Source organism: Vigna unguiculata, chromosome 8 (genome assembly GCF_004118075.2).
Source record: "Vigna unguiculata cultivar IT97K-499-35 chromosome 8, ASM411807v1, whole genome shotgun sequence".
Taxonomy (NCBI): Eukaryota; Viridiplantae; Streptophyta; class Magnoliopsida; order Fabales; family Fabaceae; genus Vigna; species Vigna unguiculata.
The window spans coordinates 30,842,629-30,860,794 of record NC_040286.1 but is presented as its reverse complement, the minus strand read 5'-3'; the positions used below and the strand labels follow the sequence as shown (position 1 = coordinate 30,860,794).

General features: G+C 30.7%; 2 protein-coding genes across 3 annotated transcripts; one reads left to right on the top strand and one right to left on the bottom strand.

Moving 5' to 3' along the window:
- The first annotated feature begins 1,865 nt into the window (after window positions 1–1,865).
- On the top strand, window positions 1,866–7,221 carry LOC114194153 (disease resistance protein At4g27190-like). 2 transcript variants are annotated; one of them, XR_003606346.1, is made up of 4 exons: window positions 1,866–4,979; window positions 5,464–6,256; window positions 6,429–6,574; window positions 6,969–7,221. XR_003606346.1 is itself a non-coding variant. In XM_028084242.1 (3 exons), exons 1-3 carry the CDS (start codon window positions 1,872–1,874, stop codon window positions 6,977–6,979), a joined length of 3,912 nt encoding a protein of 1,303 aa, XP_027940043.1. In that variant the 5' UTR covers window positions 1,866–1,871; the 3' UTR covers window positions 6,980–7,221. The 2 variants fall into 2 exon arrangements, 1 of the variants encoding a protein (XP_027940043.1); XM_028084242.1 differs by lacking the exon at window positions 6,429–6,574.
- A 1,550-nt stretch (window positions 7,222–8,771) lies between these two features.
- On the bottom strand, window positions 8,772–11,488 carry LOC114195098 (probable LRR receptor-like serine/threonine-protein kinase At1g06840). Its single transcript, XM_028085493.1, has 7 exons — window positions 11,303–11,488; window positions 10,651–10,718; window positions 9,789–9,860; window positions 9,549–9,620; window positions 9,170–9,313; window positions 8,959–9,030; window positions 8,772–8,853 (listed from the first exon to the last, which is right to left on the bottom strand). Exons 1-7 carry the CDS (start codon window positions 11,486–11,488, stop codon window positions 8,772–8,774), a joined length of 696 nt encoding a protein of 231 aa, XP_027941294.1.
- Window positions 11,489–18,166: the final 6,678 nt, after the last annotated feature.

Genomic DNA, 18,166 nt, shown 5'->3' with positions numbered 1-18,166 from the left:
ATAATTTTAATCCCAGATTATGTCGTGAAGCCTCAACGTAATGTAGGAAATGATTTCGGTGGTGGAAGATTAAGGCATGATAAAATGATGATAAGATGGAAAGATGCGACAATAAAAGAAAACAAAATGAAGGGGGAAAATGATAATGAGAGGATGATAACAATTGATGTAAAAGAATTATGGTAATCCTGAAGGTAAGAGAAAGGCTGTCAAATATGTGTTGATACATAAGTTTAGAAAGAGAGGTAGCATTGATAGATATTAAGGTAGGAGGAGGGGGAGGTGAAGCATTGGAAGGAAGTTTAGTATCATACAATAATGTAAGATGAGAAAATGAGAAGAAAGTAGTGATGTCAATATTTACAAATGGGTATGGGAAAATATTCATAAAAACGATGTTTTTTTAGATAGTGAGAGTGAGAATAGGATTGACAAAGTGGGTTGGACTCAAGAGGCCGATCCACCAACCCAACTTAATTGAGCTGGGCCAAATCAAAATAAACATGAATCTTTTGACTAGTCAACTCGTCACACGAGTCAAAATAAACATGTTGTCCGTATTGTCATTCCAAAGTGTGATGATGAAAAGAAAACACACGATATCCTTTTGTATTGGTTTGAAACTAACAAAAAAGACAAAGAAATGATTTCTTTGAAGCTAAAAAAAATAACATTCAAGTTCAACAAAATAACACATTCCACAAAACAACAATAATTCCAATATCAACAATAAAATTGAGATCTCTCATAACTAGCTGACACTTAAAAAAAAAAAAAAACTCATTTAATCAACCAAAATCCTTACTAGAAAATGGAGTTTTAAAAATAATGAATAATTAAAATTTTAATTTATATTCTTAAACATAACTTAAAGTTTTAAGATTATATTTAAAATCACCCCACTTACCTGTGTATAAAATATACCTTTTTTATTTAGTTTTAAATTGTGTTAATTATTTCATATTTTTCATATATAAATTTATGTTTAAAATTATTTTTACCCTATAATAAATTACCAGAAAAATAATTGGTCTTTAATTAAAACCTTCTAGAACTTTTTTGACTCTAAAAGTTTTCATTTAATTTTTTTCCCCAAAAATATTATCTATGTTGAAAATATAATATATGTTTTTGAGGCAAATAAAAATTAATGATTTATTAGGGAGAAAAATAATTTTAAAATTTAAATTAATTTACTTTCATTAATAGCATCAACATTATGTTATATTTAATTTCAAGTTAAATCCTTTTCATATCACATGAAAGAATATCATAAAATCATATATAAAAAAATATTTCTCTCAATACATTTTAAAGGCGAGAATTCTAATTTCTTTTGGAAAATGAAGACAAGCAATTACAGTAATGAAATATGAAAATAATAAATACGTCATTATATACGTATTTTTATATATGTTTTACTTACTTTTGAAAGGTCAAAATGTACATAGTTTTTTATTGATTTTTTAGCATGTTTGTGCAAGTCTTTAGATATTAAGACATGCTTATTAATTTATATTTTGTCATAATTACTAAGTACATGTACAAATTATATATATATATATATATATATATATATATATATATATATATATATATATATATATATATATATATATATATATATATATATATATATATATATATATATATATATATATATATATATATATATATATATATATATATATATATATATAGATAGATAGATAGATAAAAGACAAACAGTTCTATGTGCACATCGCTAAAATTAAGATATTCAATTTGCAAGTGTAATTGTATAATCTCTTACTACATTACATGAGATTATATTATTTGTAGTTAACTCAGAGTGATTATCTAATTCATGTTTAGGAACCGTGTCAACTCAAATGGAGGACTTTTTTCTTTCCATTGCAACAAAGATTGCAGAATATGCAGTGTTTCCAATTTTAGATCATGCTCAATACTTATGTTGTTTCAACAAGTTTGCTTTGAAACTTCCAATTGCCAAAGAACAATTGGAATTGACTCGAGATAGTGTGAAGGAGCGAATTAAAGAAGCCATCAATAAGACTGAAAAAGTTGAACCAAGTGTTGAGAAGTGGGTGAAAGATGTTGAGAAAGTCTTAGAAGAAGTGAAAATGCTGGAAGAAAGAATATCGAGTGTGAGCAAGAGCTATTTCAGAAGGCAATGTAAATATTCTCTTGTAAAAGAAATAGAAACAAAAACAACTGAAATGATTCAACTCGTTGGTAATAGCAAGTTTGAACCATTTTCGAGGATTACGGAACTTCCAGGCATGAAGTACTATTCTTCTGATGATTTCTTTATGTTCAACTCTACAGAAGAATCTTACAAGCAGCTTATAGAAGCATTAAAGAATAAAAGTGTTTCCATGATTGGATTAGTTGGATTAGGAGGCTCGGGGAAAACTACTTTGGCAACAGAAGTGGGTAAAAAAGCTGAAGAGATGAAACTCTTTGAGAAGGTTGTCATGGCAACAGTGTCTCAACCTCTAAAAATCAGAAGTATCCAAGATCAAATTGTTGATCAATTGGGCTTCAAGTTAATTGAGGAATCTGATATAGGTAGAGCACAGAGACTATCAGAGAGATTAAGAAAAGGTACAACTCTTGTAATCTTGGATGATGTATGGGAAAAAGTAAACTTCCAAGCTTTAGGTATTCCACTTGATGCAAGCAATAAGACTTGTTGCATATTCATAACTACTCGAACTAGAGAAGTATGCACTTTTATGCAATGCCAAAGTATAGTTGAACTTAATCTTCTGAGTGACGAGGAAGCTTGGACTTTGTTCAGAAATTATGCAAACATAACTGATGACTCCTCAGAAGGTTTGAAAGGTGTGGCAAGAAAAATTGTTAATGAATGTAAGGGATTGCCCATTGCAATTGTGACCGTGGGAAGCACGCTAAAAGACAAAACTATTGCTAATTTTGAGTTAGCATTGTCAAGGCTAGAAAATTCTAAGCCACTAGATGTTACAAAAGGCTTTACAAGTCCTTATGATTGTCTTGAATTAAGTTACAATAATTTGACAAACCCATTGGCACAATCCTTATTATTGTTGTGTTCTATGTTTCCAGAGGATTGTGAAATAGATTTGGAAGATTTATTTCGATTTGGAAGGGGATTTGATACAATTGGGAGATTTGGAACGATGGAGAATGCAAGGAGAGAGATGGATGAAGCTATTGACATGCTCAAGAATTGCTTTTTGTTAATGCATGTAAAAGAAAAGAAAAGGGTAAAGATGCATGATTTGGTTCGTGATGTAGCCTTGTGGATTGCGTCTAAAAGTGGTCAAGCAATTTTCACACGTACTGAAGTGGATCCAAAGGAGTTGGCAGATGATGAAGTCATGAAAGATATGAAAGCAATAGTCGTATGGGGTTTGAATAGTTACCATCTTCTCAATTATAAAATAAATTGTCAAATACTTGAAATTCTCTTGCTTTCTTTTAATGTGAGTGGTGGTGTAAAAGTATTAGATGGGTGTCTTCAAAGCTTGGAAAAGCTTAAAACCTTGGCAATCATAAATTTAGCCGAGTGGAATAAAGGTCCATTGCCTTTGCAAGAGTCATTGAAGTCATTAAAAAATATTCGAACACTATGCTTGAGGGGTCATGATTTAGGTGACATATCTTTTGTGGAACGACTGCAAGCACTTGAGATTCTTGACTTGCGTGGCTCTTATTTTGATGATTTGCCTGTTGGGATGGTAGAATTAAAGAAGTTGAAGCTTTTGGATTTGTACAAATGTGTGATTAAGAAAAATAAAAATGTTGAAGCTTATGAAGTTGTAAAGAAATGTTTGCAGCTGGAGGAATTGTATTTGTGTTTGATCGAATATGAAAAGGCCTTTCCACATGATGTCCCTTTCTCCAGATTACAAAGGTATGTTATAATGAGCGGTTATTTTTTTTCTCATAAGCATCACTTTTGTCGTGGTGATCTTATGATTATGAAAAAATATGCACAATCTAGAAGTTTATTAATAGATGGGTTTGATGTTGGCGCTCAGAATTTTATATCATCACCAATCAAGGATCTCTTTATAAGAGCAGAGTACCTTAATTTGAGAAACCTTGAGGGAGATTATAAAAATATAATCCCATCCATGGATCCGCAAGGCATGAATGAGTTGATTGCTCTATCACTCAAATATTGTTCAAAGATAGAATGTCTGATTGATAGCACTATCAATAGCAACACCAGTTTTGGTTTGCTTCAAACTGAAGTTGTGTTCTCCACCCTTGTTTACTTAAGTTTGGTAGGCTTAGATAACCTTCGAGAGGTGTTTTGTGATCCCTCTTCACGATGTTCTCTGAAAAATTTACAAGAGCTCGAGATAGAAAGATGTTACAAATTGATCAGCGTATCCTTTCCTATGAGGTCAAAGCTATGCAATCTGAAGGTCCTTACAATATCAGAATGCCCAATGCTAACTTCTCTCTTCACGCCATCCGTTGTCCAAACTCTAGAGCTGTTAGAGGTTCTACAAATTGATGAATGCAATTCATTGAGACACATAATAGAAGAAGAGAATGATGTTCTTCCGAGCACTCAAAGTCATTTTTCTTTGACGCTCCAGAAATTAAGGACTCTTAAAATTTCTTCATGTCACAATTTGGAGTATATATTCTCTGTGTTTTTAGTGGAAGGGCTAGTAAGTTTGGAAAGAGTGAGGATTCAATGGAATGAAAAATTGAAGTATGTATTTGGCAGTGAAAAGGAGCATAATCTTGCAGGGTACCCAAGTTTCCAACACACTAATAGTGAAAGAAATTTGCCTAATTTGAAATCTATGGAGTTGAGGAGTTTACCAAATTTAATTGACATTTGGCCTGAATATTGTCGTGCACATCTCCCAAGTCTTAATGATTTATATTTCAAGGGATGTCCAAAATTATCTAATTCTTCCATACATAAGGTGATGACTGTTTCAGATATCCAGCAACACAAAACTCCAACGGTAATATATTAATTATTATTTCATTAAATTGATTAAAAATAGTAAGTTTTAAACATGAAGTAACATTTTTAATAGATGTGATTAGAAATCAGTATATTTTCTCAGGTAATGTTTAAATGCAGTAAGAATAACAATCGTATCGAGTAGTTTTCCTTCATCATTACTTTTATCCTGATAACTATCAAGATTATAATTTATATTCTTATTAAGTTTGAGTTGAAAAATATATTTATAAATTAATCAATATCATGTGAAATGGATAGTCTTTGATGTCGTGGAATAAACAAGTATTTATCTATTTAATTAATTATATTTTTATGATTTATATTCAGACCCATTGGGGAGCAGTCTTCTAACTCCTACGTTAATTATATCAAAACAATGAAAAACCAAAAACACATAGTAGGTGTTTGTTAAATAAACTTGGTTAAGTAGAATGATAAAGTGTAACGTATTAACAATGAATTGTGTTGTGTATACACAGGAGAATGATATACTATGGTTGATTAGCAACACATTGAAGCAATTGGAGGATGATCCATTGTCTAACCCCCAACTCAAAGTTTTCCTCAAATTTAGAAGCCTATGGTTGAGTGATCTTAGAATAAAAGGTATCTTCAAATTCCAAATGGGAGAAGAAGGGGGCACTACACAACCGCTTCCCCTAAACTTGGATATGACTTGGCTAAAATTGTTGAATCTAGCTGAGCTCAACTTCATATGGAAAGGCCCCACAGCTTTTCTAAGCTTCCAAAACCTTCGGTATATTACGGTGAAAGAATGTCCAAAATTGATAACCATCTTCTCCTCCACCGTTGTTACAAGTTTACCACAGCTAACATATCTGGATATAAGTACCTGTGATGAATTGGAACAAATATTTGATTTAGGTGATGGGCAACAACTCAAAACCCTATCTTCTACCCAACAACTCTGCTTCCCAACACTCTCTTCCATTACACTTGAACACTGCCATAAGTTGAAATACATTTTTTATAATCTCTCAGTTAGCCATTTTACCAGTGTGAAAAAACTGGTAATAAAAAATTGTTCTCAGTTACACAAGGCTTTTGGTTTTGAACACGAAGCTGATGATGATGGTTTGGAAGAGATGGGTAAGGATGGAAAACAACTACTATTACACAACTTGAAAGATATAACACTCTTGTTTTTGCCAAACTTCCAAGAGATTCACCACGGATTTAAGTTAAAAGAAGATGTTAAACAAATCATAGCCGAATGTCCCAAGTATTCTCCAAGTTTATATCTACATCCAGGTAAAATTCACATGCCATTTTCCTACACACAATTACAATGTCCTTGGATTATGATGTGGTTAAATGAAACATTATTTTATTAACAAGTTTTTGGTTAAACTTTGCTCCATCATGAAATCTTGTCACCAGGCACAAAGGGTGGTATTAATTAAATTTATTTTTTGTTTATCAGATATGTAAATAGATGCTACAATTAAGCACGAAAAAAACAAATTGGCTACATACAAGCTGGTCTTGATTTTAAAAAGGAAGTAATAGTTAGTTATATGGAAAATGTATCACTCAACTCATCTCCATGCGCTGCAATAAATTGGTCAGGTGACATTTTCTTTGCTGCTTACATCTGTGTAGTAAAACTATGCAAGTTTTTCATCATATTTTAAATTAATGCAAGATATTTTTTTAAACGAAGAAAACCACTTTATGGTCTTCATCCTTACTTTATATAATGTTCTATTTCCTTATTTTAAATTACTTTGAATCTTTTGAGCCCCTGTTCAAAACATTATAAGAACTTCACCTTCCCATCAAAAGAAGTGTAGAAAGAGGTTTAACAGTCTTGCACCAGATAAACATGAACATGCTCCTCAATTACTTCTCACCACTTTCAACTTTCACGCGTTTGTTTAAATAATATGATGACTTTTCTGTCATCTTGTTGTGCTTTTCAAATCTCTAAAACTGCAAATGTAATGAAATTCTTTATTTTCAGGTGACACTTGAGACCATGTGTTGATGCATTTTACAGTGTGATGTGTTGCCGATAAAGTTAAACGGGGTGCTAAATTCTCCACTACTCAGCCCTACTTTTCTAGCTATCTAAATAAATCAATTGATCTTTCATGTAACATGTGTGACTCGTGTGACGCTGTTTAGTTTAGACACGTAATTCTCCATCAAGTTATTAAACTTACTTTCATATTTTCTTTTCCTGTATATGTGACTCATGATTTTATAAATTTTAATGCAATATCATCAAAATGCTCTCAAACTCCTAGTTCAGGGGAGCCCACAAACTTGTCTTTATATGCTGAGATTTTTGTTTTATGGCTTTAGTTTACGACGCAATTTTTATAATCCAAGCACAAAAGCAGGAAATAAATACTTTGGTACAGAATATACACGTCAATTATAACATCTAGAAAAATTCATTGGGTTTTTTTACTCATACATAATCCATTCTAAGTACATGTTTTTAATATAACTTTGTTTCTTCTAGCTACCTCTGTTTTTATGCCATCTGTTAGTCCTTGCAATAACACCTGGTTTTTCTAATTCACAGTCTTTTTTCCTTGTGCTACCATACACACTGTCGTATCTCGGTATATATTTATCTGTGAGTGTTTATTCTCTTGTTTAATTTGATAGGAGATTGTTCCATTGAGCTTGTTGTTTGATAAATCACTGCACAAGTTCTCGTAGTAAGACAATAATATCACATGCAATCCATGTAATCGTATTTAGGATATTTTCTCCAACCACTTCACATGAGGAGAATATCCATAAGCAATAGAAGTTCTTACATGGTTGTCATATTGTCTGATAGCTTATTGGTAGGAATTGATTCATTCAACTGATTCAAACTGAGGTCACTGGAATATACACAAACAGAAATCAGTTGAAACACTTACCAACAGTATTGTACGGATTTTTAAACATGTGCATTGTCTAACTCATTATTTTGTTAGGTGCAGACACTTCTTTTGATAACAATCCAATAAATTCAATGAATAAACTAATTTGAAAGAAAATGAAATAACTAAACTAAACTTACTGGTAAGCAAGGTGTGGTATCCTGCTGAAATCAGGAATTGATCCTGTCAAGTTGCAGTTCCTAAGGCTTCTTATAAAGCCAAGAAAAAAACAGTAAGAACGTATGGACCATCAACCTTACACTCTGGTCATTTCTCTTCATAGAACTAAATATTTTGTTTGAGACAAGAAATTTTGTTAAGCATGATGGTGATGTACATGCAAACACAAAATCACAATGCACTTACAATTTCAACAATTTTGGCATGTTGGCATAAGATTCTGGTATGCTACTTCCTTCGAAGTTATTGTTATCGAGTTGACTGCAATAACAAGAAGATCCAAAAGTTACTTAAAATATTTATTTATTCAGAAGACGTATTTATTGATTCAAGTTCAGCTAACACTGTAGAAACAAAAACATTATAAAACAAAAGGGTCTAAAAGTACAATAACAGAAATTGGAACTTTCCAATATTATGATTTTAGAAATTTTCTTCTGAGGTTTTTAGTATCAACTTTAGAATTTCTCTTCTTGCAATTCTGATTTAAAATAATAGTTTGGAATCACTTCACAGTGAATGAAATAAATAAAACATTTTTGTCAGAAAGAATGAAAGTATCTAATGAGAGATTAAAAACCAGAGGAAGAGAAGCAAGATGTGCATGAACATACATAAAGAATATGCGCTCTATTCATCCAAAACAAATTGATAACTAAATGAACTCAAAGACATGAATGCAACCTTATTTAACACAATAATCAATCATACAGTATCGTTAAGCTTGGCATCTCAGAGAGCTCGGATGGGAGATTTCCTGTCAAGTTATTGATGTCAAGAAGACTGCATTCCAAAGATACATCTTGTTAACAAAGGTGAAAATGAAGGATGAAATAAAAGTCAGAAAAATATGTCAGTGACTTCAATCATGTCACCAATAACACTGACAGGTGAATAAGGCTTCCTAATTGGGAAAGCTGTGCTGGGATTTGTCCACTAAGTGAATTGTTGTTCATGTGGCTGCTCCATTGGGAAAAAAGAGAAGGCATTATTTTCTTTCATTTTCTTGCTAAGAAAGTAAAAGGTAGATAAATCAAAGAGTTCAAGTTGCAAGAGTGGTAGTTTTTAAAACTGTAGTAATAATCATAAAGAATGTTACAAGTGTTTTTTGCTGTTCAGGTTTGCAAATGATAGTGGTATGGATCCTGTAATAATGTTCTCATCAATTTGCATTCTCTCCAGCGCTGGAAGATGGCCAAGCTCATCAGGCAGATCATTTGTTAGTTTATTTTCACTCAGGAGTCTGCAAAAATTTTATTTGATAAGAAAGAGAGCAGAAATATTGTAGCTCTGTGTCAAAATACCAGCCTTTTACTTATGCAACCAATTGAATTCAATTTCAGTCCTATAGAAACAGGTGTTTGACTTCAACTTCCTAAGAAACACTACTCTCATTTTATTCAAGATGTGTTTGATCATGCACTAATGTTTATTAACCATGGTCCTGCATGCTGGCCAAGATAGATGAGTAAACTTACAAGAGTTTCAAAGTTTTGATATTGCCAATCTCCTTCGGTATACTCCCAGTAATGTCATTCCACATAAAGTCCCTTTCAAAAATGAAAATTAAAACCAGTACTAGAGGAAGCAATTGCAAGCAGAATGGAAATATTCAAAAGAATCTATATATTTTACAAAAGTTGAAGCTAGAAATTGCAAAATTGAAGAGTTCATATGTGACAGGTTGCATTAGAAACATAATGCAGCTACTGCCTTACACTATTTCCAAATAAGACAAGTTGCCGATCTCTGGTGCCAAAGTTCCAGAAAGGTTCAAATTCAGTAGTTGCCTACAGACAAAAATAAAAGGTTCTCAAACAAATGTGTCGGTAGTAGCAAAAGCTGTTCCAAGTGATGTGTCAAAAGAAAATCAAGAAAATATAATCTGTATACTACTTGACACTTTACTATTGTGCAGAGCATTAAATTATTAGTATTGGTTCTGGAAGTAAAAGATAATTGATGAAAAGATAGAAAGGTGGTTAAACAGAAATTTTGCTTTGATTTCAAGATATATGAATTTGTCAAGATACAACGAATTGTGAACTTATAGCTAACAGCCATATTTTACTAAATCTGCAATTTTCTTCATTTCCCTTAACCATAACTTACACTTAACTTTGAGGAATTATTAAGTATGCTTAGCTCAATATAACTTGAAAAAGAAATTAATAATTATTTTCATTTATTCAAATATAAAATCAAACTAATACAAAAATTATTAATAGATATTTTTAATTTGTATTTGTTTTATTTTATTTTTACATTTTAATTAAAATATTTATTAAGTTAGATTTTATGTTATCAAGGCAAAGACAATTAGTCAATCAACATTAAGTAAATAGTGAACATCTAAAAACTGAGAATTGAATTAAAAAATGAATAAAAATTAAAACCAAAATTACTGGAAAAAAAATCGAAATTACAAAGACCAAAATTTTGATTAAACATAGAAGTTAAAATTTAAGTTGAGCATATAGACGAAAAGTCTTCTCATTCCTAAAGTTAAGGTGAATGATAAAGTTTAAAGTGCAATAAGCTGAAATACGTTTTTTATAATCTCTCGGCTAGCCATTTTACCAGTGTGGAAGAATTGGAAATAGAAAATTGCTCTCAGTTACACAAAGCTTTTGGTTTCGAACATGAACCTGAAGATGGTGGTTTACAAGAGATGGATAAGGATGGAAAACAAGTTCTATTACAGAACTTGAAAGAAATAAGACTCACAAATTTGCCACACTTCGAAGAGATTCATCACGGATTTATGTTAAAAGAAGATGTTGAACAATATACAAGGGAATGTCCTAAACACAATTACAATGTCCTTGGATTATGATGTTGTTAAATGATGAAATGTTATTTTATTATGTTTTTGGTTAAACTTTGCTCCATCATGAAATCCTATCACTAGGCACTAAGGGTGGTATTAATTAACATAATAATAAACATATTTAATAAAAATAATCTGATTTTATCTGCTCTTTATTTTATTGTAAGAATTTTGATCAATCCTAGTGAGAGTTCCTTTTAGCCACAACAGATGGATGAGATAGTTCGAGTCCTGTTTCAACTTCCACTCGTTTTTTTTTTTTTTTAAATAATATGATGACTTTTCTGTCATCTTGCTGTGCTTTTCAAATCTCTAAAACTGCAAATGTAATGAAATTCTTTATTTTCAGGTGACAATTGAGACACAATTCTTTACATTTCTGAACTTAAAACTAAAAATTACCTGTTCACCCTTTTCATCACAGTATCCAATAAGAGACACAAGGTTGCGGTGATGTAGCCTTGACAGCAATTCTATTTCTGTAAGAAACTCCTTCTCACCTTGCAGGGAACCCTCTTGTGCACGCTTTATGGCAACAACTTGTCCAATTCGAGCAGAGTCACTAAAATTGTTCGTAGCGCCTGCCATTTCTTCGTAATTAAATGATCTTATACCTTCAATTTTTATTGAGATCCTAGTTGCTGTGGAACAAATAGAAGAAGTCTATGTTTAACATGTATCTTGATCACCTCATTCTTGACTTGTTAACAACAAAGTAGAAATGGTTTGCATTTGTAAATTCATAGTAAGATCTAGACTTCTAATTGTGACAGAGCAAAGCACCGGAGACAAGTCAAAGAGAAGAAATAATCATAGGTAAAGGCAAAGTCATGCTTGTTCGCAGGTGCTTCACAGATGATTATATGATCAGTATAATGACTCTAAAGTCTCTCAAAGAAATTTGGTGAGAATACTTGAAATTTGAATATGAAGGGAACGAGAAGATTCGAGGCATGAAAGTTTTGAACTTGATAAGGAAGTTCAAGATGCAAACGATGAAAGAGTCAAAGACAATTAAAGAATACTCAAACAAATGGTTGGGTATTGCCAACAAAATAAAATTGCTGAGAAAAGAGTTTCCAGATTCCAAACTCGTTGAGAAAAGTCTGGTGACGGTGCCAAAAAGATATGAGAAATCTATTACTTCCTTAGAAAACACAAAAGATTTGTCTACAATTACCTTGATATATGCATTGCAAGACAATGAAGATTGATGAGAGAAGATCATGAAACGGTTGGGGGTAATTTAAATTACACATAAGAGAATGCTCTCATAGTCAAGAGCAACAAAAGAAGCAAATACAACAACACACAGGGTTTTTTTCCCTCCTGTCCTTGTTGCAAGAAAAAAGGTCAGCAACCCAACTGGTGTTGGTGGAGGCCAGATGTCAAATGTCACAAATGCAGTCAATTGGGACATGTGGAAAAGGTATGCAAATCTTAAGATTCTGAAGAAGATGTTAAGATTGTGGAGGATAAATCAGAGGAAGAACTACTCCTTACAACATCATATGTCACAACCAACAAATCTACAAAGGATTGGATTATAGATATTGGTTGTACAAACCACATGACTCATGATAGAGAACTTCAAAGAGCTCAACAAATCAAATATTTCCAAGATAAGAATTGGGAAGGAAGAACAACTTTATGTGAAAGGTACAGGAACAATTTCAATTAAAACTCATTGGTATCAAATTAATTTTTGATATATGTTCTTAAGATTACTCAGAATATATTAAGTGTTGGTCAAATGTTAGAGAAAGGTTATAAGGTCTCCTTTGAAAATAAAGTATGTTTGATTAAAGATGCTAACAACCTCGAAGTATTCAAAGTCCATATGAAAGACAAAAGATTTGCGTTGAATTTGATGAATGAGGAATTTGCTATAAATAAAGAGAGTATTCTAATATTCATAAAAGGTTCGATGTCACTACCACAATTCACAAAAAAGAAGATGTTGATAGAAGAAAAAAAATACAAAGAAGAATATCAATTTGGAGAAAGATGTGATGCCATAGAAGAAAGAAAAAAGCAATAATAACAAGAACAAACAGAAGAGAAAATCAAATATCAACAAATGGAGAAGAATCAAATATGAAGATATAAAATTTAAATAAACATATATTAAACAAGTAGGAAGGTTGAGAATATTATTTAATATCTTTTTTATTTAAATTAATTTTGAGGAAATATTTCAGTTTTAGAAATATGTTTCAATTTTAAAAATTAGTTATTATTTAATATTAGGAATGAGATATTGTAAATATTTTATAGTTGATATTCTATTACATTCTACTCTATATATAAGATATATCAATAAAATACAAAAATATATTCCATCCTATAACATATTCTATATATCTTTCGTGTATATATATATATATATATATATCGTTTCTAAATGTCCTAAAAATCCAAACTCTTGTCTTATTTGTGATTAAATTTGGGTTCCTCAACTCGGGACCACGAATCCACGATCAATGATGTCTTTAATTGCTTTGATTCAGTAATGTACCATTTTTTATAAAGAGAAAGTAGATTATAATGGAACTCATGTAAAAAAAAATAGTTTAACTTTGGGATAAATTTCTTCGTAAATATTTTCTTAAATTAAAAGAAAATTAAACTTTTCTTATACTAAGATAAACGTACAAGGTCGGAATCAAATCAATTCAATTTTTCAACCAATTATCTGAAATATCACTAACACAATCTAATTCCAACAGTTAGGAAGAAACTTCTTTGCATATGTTGATCCTGTTCATATTATATAACCTTCTGAACAAAATCCTACCGCAAAGAACCAAGTACAGACCTATTTTTAAAACGAAAAAATAGACATTTTAAACAAAATCCTAATTAAGATTTTAAACAAAATCGAGAATAAATAGGAGAGTTTAATGCAATTAAATTAACGTTACAAATCCTTTTTCAGTATTGAGAATGCGTTTCTGTAATCAAACATTTTGTTCTCATTTATTGCATATTCCTAACTTGGGCAGAGGCGAAAGCACTAACATGGAAAAAGAATTTGTTATTCATAAACCTCGCATAAGTTAAGGAATGAGTAGCATCTTTATCAATTCTATACCTTACTTATAAACTCAGGAACTTCATTCTTCTTTTTTGCTTATATGTCATCTTTTCCCTTCTCAATTTTTTTTCATTCTTTAAAATTACACCACCACACCTTCCAATCAATATTGTGTTTCGCAGCGAAGTTGCTCCTAAATTCTTCTTCTTCTTCACATTTATCTGCACAAATCTTCAGGTAAGTTTCTCAGTTCACATCTTCAATAGATTACAATCATAAAGTTGCTTATAAAATATATTATATATTATCTTTCCTGATATTTCTTTAAACTAAATTATGTTAAATTTTTTTGATGTGTCGAACAATTTTCATATTAATATTGAAGTTTTTTGTACTGTTTGATACATTCTTGGTTCAATATCTATTGAAAAATGCGATCGACACCTCAAAAGAAGTTGAGTTAACGTAATTGAGTTTAAAGAATTATATTCATTCATTTTTAAAGTTTAGGGACCAAAATGTATTGAAGTTTCAGACAGGAACGAATTCTAATTTTGGATCAAAGTTCAGGGACTAAAACATACTTAACCCAATTTTATAATAGTAGATAAAATTACTAGTTTAAAATAAGATTTACAATAATTTAATTTAAAAAATTATTCTGTAACAAAGGTTGTATATATGACAATTTTTCTTCAATGAGAACACTGGTTTTTGAAATTTTATGTTGGTCAACATATTTAATATTTTAGAAAGCAAATAAATATAATTTAATACATTATAAGAATAACCTAATACCAAAAATATAATTATTTATATTTACTTAAATCAAATTTGAAGCCTAAAATACTTTTCTAAATTACCTAATTTCAACTTTATAATCAAATAAGATCTCATGCAAGTGCCTAATTCATTTTCCAAATATATATATATATATACACGTAAACTAGGCAAATTGGCTTCAGCTGATAGCCATATTCATTTTCATCCCTTATCTAAATCAAGTACAAAAAGTATTGTAGTATTTCATGAATATATAGAGATGGAAGATAAACTTACAGCCAAACAATTTAAAGAGAACTATTTTGTATGATTTTGATCTTAATTAATTTAACCATTAAATATGAATTACTTATTATAACTGCTTCTCATATGAGATCATATTTGATTCTCAAAATATCACTAGTTCTCCTCATTAATCGTTAATGTTTTGATACATTTATCCTATTAGTCTCATCATGATAAATATAAATTGTTTCCAAGTTTATTTAATTTCCTGTGAACTGTCAAATTAAAGTATCTCATCCAATTTCACTTTCATTCCTACCTCCAATGTTTCACATCATTATGTTGTGAAATTTTGATTTATGACTCAATTTTACTAAAAGAAATTGTGTGTTTTAATGCTCTAAAACTTTATTATTGCTTTCACTATAAATTTTATGGTGTTGGCCATCATAAAAAAGATTTTAGGGTGCAATTTGACAAGTGCATCAAATCTTCATGGATCAAAAAGTCTAAGGATCGTGTTTTTAAGGGAATTGTACAAAACTAATTAATTGTGTACAATTCCCTTAAAAACACGATATTTCTATAATGTGTGATGTGTACAAGAAATAAAAGCTATGCATAAACAATTAAAACAACTTTAGAAGATAATCGACAATGACAAAATTAGGAATGATATGAAATGTTATTGCCAAGGTTAGATTTCACCGACCTCACTCTCATGCATTTAATCACTGAACTTCTCTCTATTCTAATGCCAAAGTTAACCCACAAGTTTACTAAAACCATAATCCCTTAGTAGAATGAACATAATTTTTTTTATTGAGAGTCAATTCCTTGAATTTATTAATAAACAAACTTACTTTAACAACTAAGGTTTAAAGACAACTAATTAGTCAAACTCTACTGGATACAAGCTTCATTAGGTATTTTGTTCCAATACCTAATGAACCCAATACCCAACTATGGATGATCAACTCACAACAAGAATTAAACAATGAAACAAGAATACTAATATTTAATGGATATACATATATATGTATATATATATATATATATGTATATATATGTATATACATATGTATATGTATATATATACATATATATACATATATATATATATATATATATATATTTAAAATCAATGCAAGATAAAATGAGATTTTAATGGTTACATCTATCCCAACAAAATGGTTTAGCTCTCTATGATAGTGGAGAGCCTAAGAATACAAATTCAATAAAGGAAGAAGATGGAGATACAAGAAGGATGAAGAGATGTTCTCGAAAGCCACCTATAGCAACCTACTTTTCTCCAAAAGTGTTTCGTGCTTTAAACCTCTCAGAGTTGGTTCTTTCTCGAGGAAACAAGAATAAATAAGGAAAAAGTGTCACATCAACAAAACTTGCGCCTAATGTAATCCTCTCAATTATGTGGACACCTCACAGCCTTCTAATGGCGTGCCCAACACCAATCATCATTGGGATTGGTTTTGCTCTTTGCTTTGGTGGCATTGGAATTGTATAAAACAATGGCAATGATGGGGTAAACTTTAGTTGATAATTTTAGTCCATTGGGCTTAAGCTTCCAAAAGCCCCAACATTCACACAATATCAAGTTTTAAAAGAGTTATCCAACTATATGACCTATTGGCAAGTGCACCAAGTTAGTTGTAGTACAACCGATTGAGAATTATCGTATCCATAGGAATTTAACAAGTATATTGGTAGTTAGTTTTTGGGTTTTTTGATTTCGATAAAAAATACATATAAATATATATAGATTAAATGGAGTGAAGACAATGATTGGGTTTCATATCTTCTTCTTCTACGCCACTACTACAAATCTTGTTTATTCAATATGCAAATCATTCAATATCTTGGAAGTACTCTATGGTAGATCTATACCTATTGCTGCAATCTAGAACTTAAGGACTTCAGACCCAAACCCAGTACAATTCCTCCATTCCTAGTTGAACATGTGGGAGCCTCTACCAAAAGTGTGATGGTTTGATTGGACCATAGTTTAAGACCAATCTTCCAACTCAATCCAAATTATTGAAATAAGATAAGTGATCAAGTCATCCAAGCAATAAAGCATAAATCAAACCACAAAAAATTGAATAAAAACATAAATAAATACCTAAGAAGTAGAAGTACAAATAATTAGAATTGATTATATCTAACCTCAACATGAGAGAGTTTAACTACTCATAGAATGATGCAATACAATTCCAACAACATATGCACATAGGATTTATAATAAGAATATCTCTCTCCTGCCTCACAGACTTATTCCTAATCTACTATTACATATTTGATCCTCCACTCAACACCTAAAATGAAAACATGAGATCTTTATTTATAGAAATTTTTGGGTGGTGCTCAGTTAAACATTTAGCGCTCAGGAACATAGGTTTCCTTCTATGAAGGGTTTTCTTCTATGGAGGATTCCTAATTTACCTTCCAAGAATCACTCTACTAATAGAAAAATAAGATTAACACAAGAATATAAGGTGAAACTCCAAAAGTGGAGAAAAACCACGACAATTGTCTAATAACAAGAGAATAACACTATATGAAAATTTGTACAATACATAAATAACTATCTGATACCCTTTGATTCCAAGTACACCTACACCCTTTAAGGAAAGAATTTGACCCAAACCATACAACACTCTTATACAAGAGTATAAAAGAAAATTCAAATACAAGCTTAGAAGTGTTTTTGATTTAGGGTGACTAAAACCATAAACTTAGAATTCATTATATAACCACTAACACTCACTTTATAACTTATCCCAGGCAAAATATAACTTTACAATATGTATTATTTTCATCCACCCAATAGAATTTATCAAATACTTGAGTCAGTAGCTAAAATAGGAACAATTTGGTGATAAGAGTCCAAAAACATATATTCTTGATATGATAAATTACAGATAGCAGAAGATGAATTCACAAAGTTAATAATGCTCCTTTTAGTGTCAATATTGATGAGTCATATAGTTGTTACCCAATAATTTTCACTCTTATCACATGATGTAAGAAAATATATTTAATAATATTGCACAGGATCCATGAGAAAAATGTGGGATTTCACATTGCTATATTTCTCATCAAACTTCGTAAGAATTGCATGACTTGGTTTTTGAGTTTATGATGCGAAACCTTATTCACAAGGAAACTAGAAATAAAAAATGCTAGAGAAAAGTTTAGAGTAA